The sequence below is a fragment of the Poecilia reticulata genome, linkage group LG13, assembly GCF_000633615.1.
Source record: "Poecilia reticulata strain Guanapo linkage group LG13, Guppy_female_1.0+MT, whole genome shotgun sequence".
Taxonomy (NCBI): domain Eukaryota; kingdom Metazoa; phylum Chordata; class Actinopteri; order Cyprinodontiformes; family Poeciliidae; genus Poecilia; species Poecilia reticulata.
Window position 1 is genome coordinate 32,816,699 of NC_024343.1, and position 3,767 is coordinate 32,820,465.

Below are 3,767 nucleotides of genomic sequence, written 5' to 3' on the forward strand. Positions count from 1 at the left end.
CTGCTGTAGCTAGCCCCTGTAGCTAGCTGCTGTAGCTATCCCCTGTATCTACCTGCTGTAGCTATCCCCTGTAGCTAGCTGCTGTAGCGATCCCCTGTAGCTAGCTGCTGTAGCGATCCCCTGTATCTAGCTGCTATAGCTAGCCCCCGTAGCTAGCCCCCGTAGCTAGCTGCTGTAGCTAGCCCCTGTAGCTAGCTGCTGTAGCTAGCCCCTGTAGCTAGCTGTTGCTGGCGCCATTACTCTGCATCCACTAAGCCAGACTGTTCTGACGTATGATCAGCAGGAATCTGCTAATGTTTTGATATGTAAATATGTATTAATCCTAAATATAAATCTATAAAGTTTGGTCAGTTATTTCAGGTTGACTAAAATGTTTTTTTTATTCTGGACAAATAAATTTTTATAAACTAGAAGTTTATTAAATATTTGAAATATTTTGAACATTGCGATGATCTACGAACCAATAAGACAATTGGTCCAGGTTTTATTTTTATATTGAACTTGTAGAAATGCAGTGACCCACAACAAAGAGAAAATAAATAAACAGATAAAGAACAAATCAAAACCACTAAAATGCTTTTTTTTCCCACTCCACACTCGGACTTGTTGCCGTGGCAACCGGCTCACAACAGCTCCGACAGAGCAGAGATTATGTTCAGGAAGACCAACACTCAAAAACACGCAGACGTTTCCCACATGACCCGAACGGTTTCATGGTTTCAGATTTACTATGATTATTATTAATAAGTGATCGTCTGAACGTTTGCGCCGTTGGTCGATTAGTTGGTGATCATCCACCAGTGGAAACACGAATCGGCGCCCCCTGGTGGCGAATCGTAAACCTGACGGGTAAACAAACATGGCGGCGGCTCCGGGCTGACGGTTCTGGTTCTGTTTGTTCAGCAGGAAAACGTCCCAGCAGCCTCAGAGCGGGCTCCTCGACTCCATCTCCAACATCTTTGGGTAGGTACCAGTCAGCGCAGCTCCAGCTGGTCTGAGCATGCTCAGTCGATGACGCTGTGCCTCCCCACCTCAGCAGGCGTCGGTCGGCGAACTCCTTCGGCACGTCTCCAGAAACCACCGAGCCGCCGTCGGGAGGCTGCGCGGAGGTCCGGGTGCCGACCACGGCGCTGCACGTCTTTGTGAGTTTCTTCCACCGCCGTCAGGAACCAATCAGATGGCCGGACTTCCTCACTGGAAGTTCTGGTTCTGATCAACCTGACGGTCACTGAGGCAACAAAAATGCAAACATAAAAAGCATCAAGTCCTCATCAACGGCCCAACCGCCCCAGCTGGTGCTCCCCAAGGCTGTGTGCTCGGGCCTGTCCTCTATGGCAAGCTGTTTTAACATAAAATCATCTTCACATTTACATTAGACACTTTTCAGTTGGCTAAGATGTCTCTAATTACATCCTGACCTCAGATTTACCAAAGCTTTAGATATCTACAATTAATTACTATCTGGAATATTTTTTTCATATAACAACTGTTAAATTAGGACGAGTCATAAAGTAAATTTGAGATTTCTCACATTTTGTTTTGAGTCGTCATAATTAAATTCAATATGTCTGCTTTTAAATGGAGGAATAAGATTTAACTAGGGAAATTAAATTACAGTTAGATGAAAGTAAATAATGACTAGTGTATGTTTGTTTTACGATATTTGCTGAAGAATTAGTCAGCTTTTCCATTTTAGATATCTTTAACATCCTGACCAGTCAGAGAAACATCACTGATATGTTGAATAATAATTCTGTCCAAACGTCCCGGATTTAAGAAGCATTTGCTCCATTTCCACCTGATGGCAGCACTTCAGCTCTTCAGGGACGTTTTTATGTGCAGCCTGTTTTGGTGGAGAATAAATGGGAAATTATTTTTCGGCTTTCTGAAGCCGTCGTCTAGTTTTAAAAGTTTTGTGTGTTTTTTTTTTTCTCTACAGTTTGAAGAAAAACTGTTTCTGCTCCACAGGAAGCTCACGATGGAGAGGTGAACACTGTCCGGTTCAGCCCCGGCTCCCGTCTCCTAGCAACCGGGGGGATGGACCGCAGGGTGAAGCTGTGGGAGGTGGTGGCAGGTGAGCTTCACACGGTAACGCCTCAACACTAAGCCCCGCCCACCTGCTGAAGGTCAGTGATGAGCTGTAAAAGGTCTGATTCCCACAATCCTCTGCTGCCTCCGGCTCCCAGCAGCTCGCTCTCTGCTCCCATCATGCTCTAGTCATGCAGCCATGGGNMHAGCAGCTGCTGACACACAGGATGTGACATCACTGAGAGGCTGAGCTGAGAACCTGCAGCCTCCCTGTGATGTCGATCCAACATGACCAATCAGGAAGGAGCATCAGGAGGAAGAGGAGGAAGAGGGAGCTGATCTCAAGTTTTCAAGCTGAGACCTTCATCGCCACTGTAATCAGATTACTTTACCAAAGAGTAATCAGCGGCGAAAGCAGCTGGAGGAGACTGTAGACGGTGTCTTTCAATTAGATGTCAAAATCAAAAACCAGAGCTGGGCACCGCAGGCTAAACCGTTTCCGGCTCTGACCCTGAACATCGGCTCTGCTAATGCTAAAGCGCTAAACCAACATGGGTTTTATTGGGAGCTAATGTTAAACCAGTATGAAATGTAGCATAAGCTAATAATGCTAATCCGCTAGCAAGCAACGAGGTAAATTGGCGCTATAGAGTTTAAACATTTTATAAAGTTAGCTAAAATGCTAAAGGTAAAACTAGCTTTGCTGTTAGTGCATTAGAAAAACATTTGTGAGGAAAAACAAATGTTTTCCCCAGAGAATCCAGGTTGTGGAGGATTGTTACCCGCAACAATCCTCCACAACCGTTGGTGGCGCCATCGCTGTCACGTTCATCAGCTCAGCTGATGCTGGAGCAGCGAATCAGGAGCTTCACATTTCAGCTACAGTAATGTTCACGGGCCGAGCAGAGACCTCCCCAGCACGTGCTCATCAAATGAGCAAAGTCTGGGTTATCCAGGTTTTCTTGCAGGTCAGTCATGTTGACTGATACTCGACCAACCAGAACCTGTTTTACTGCAGACCAATCACAGCGCAGCGTTACTGTGTGTTCAGGTCGCTGTGAGGCTAAAGGAGCTCTGACCGGCAGCAACGCAGGAATCACCAGCATCGACTTCGACAGCGCCGTGAGTCTGTTTCTGTTGGTCCCTGTCGCCATGGCTACCCTGGTTACCTGCTCTTGCTTACCTGTTTTCTTTTTTATCAGGGCTCCTACCTGCTCGCTGCGTCCAACGACTTCGCCAGTCGAATCTGGACTATGGATGACTACAGACTGAGGGTGAGTCCTGATTGGTCTAAATCATCATTGCTAACGAGCTCCGCAGTGTGCATCAGGTGTGTGTATGTTGAGCTGTCCTCACCTGTCTGACCTCTACCTGTCTGACCTCTCTCTACCTGTCCTCCAGCACACCTTGACGGGTCACAGCGGGAAGGTTCTGTCTGCTCGATTCCTGTTGGACAACGCCCGCATCGTGTCTGGGAGCTACGACCGAACGCTCAAACTGTGGGACCTGCGCAGCAAAGTCTGTACGTCATCGGTCACACCTGTCCCCTCCTGTCTGCTCACCTGTCTCCACCTGTCTCCACCTGTCTGCTCACCTGTCTCCACCTGTCTNNNCACCTGTCTCCTCACATGTCCCCTTACCTGTCTCCTCACCTGTCTCCACCTGTCCCCTCACCTGTCTCCACACCTGTCTCCACCTGTCCCCTCACCTGTCTCCTCACCTGTCTCCACCTGTCCCCT

At 47.8% G+C, this 3,767-nt stretch overlaps 1 protein-coding gene across 1 annotated transcript in view; it reads left to right on the forward strand.

Annotated features, from left to right (window-relative positions):
* Nucleotides 1-3,767, forward strand: part of atg16l1 (ATG16 autophagy related 16-like 1 (S. cerevisiae)) — an 11,605-nt gene that overhangs the window by 4,206 nt on the left and 3,632 nt on the right. Inside the window, exons 7-13 of the mRNA XM_017308132.1 lie at nucleotides 784-836; nucleotides 889-963; nucleotides 1,040-1,142; nucleotides 1,969-2,074; nucleotides 3,080-3,150; nucleotides 3,231-3,302; nucleotides 3,430-3,750. Of these exons, the coding sequence (XP_017163621.1) occupies nucleotides 784-836; nucleotides 889-963; nucleotides 1,040-1,142; nucleotides 1,969-2,074; nucleotides 3,080-3,150; nucleotides 3,231-3,302; nucleotides 3,430-3,750 (801 nt within the window). The remainder of the gene's footprint in view (nucleotides 1-783; nucleotides 837-888; nucleotides 964-1,039; nucleotides 1,143-1,968; nucleotides 2,075-3,079; nucleotides 3,151-3,230; nucleotides 3,303-3,429; nucleotides 3,751-3,767) is intronic.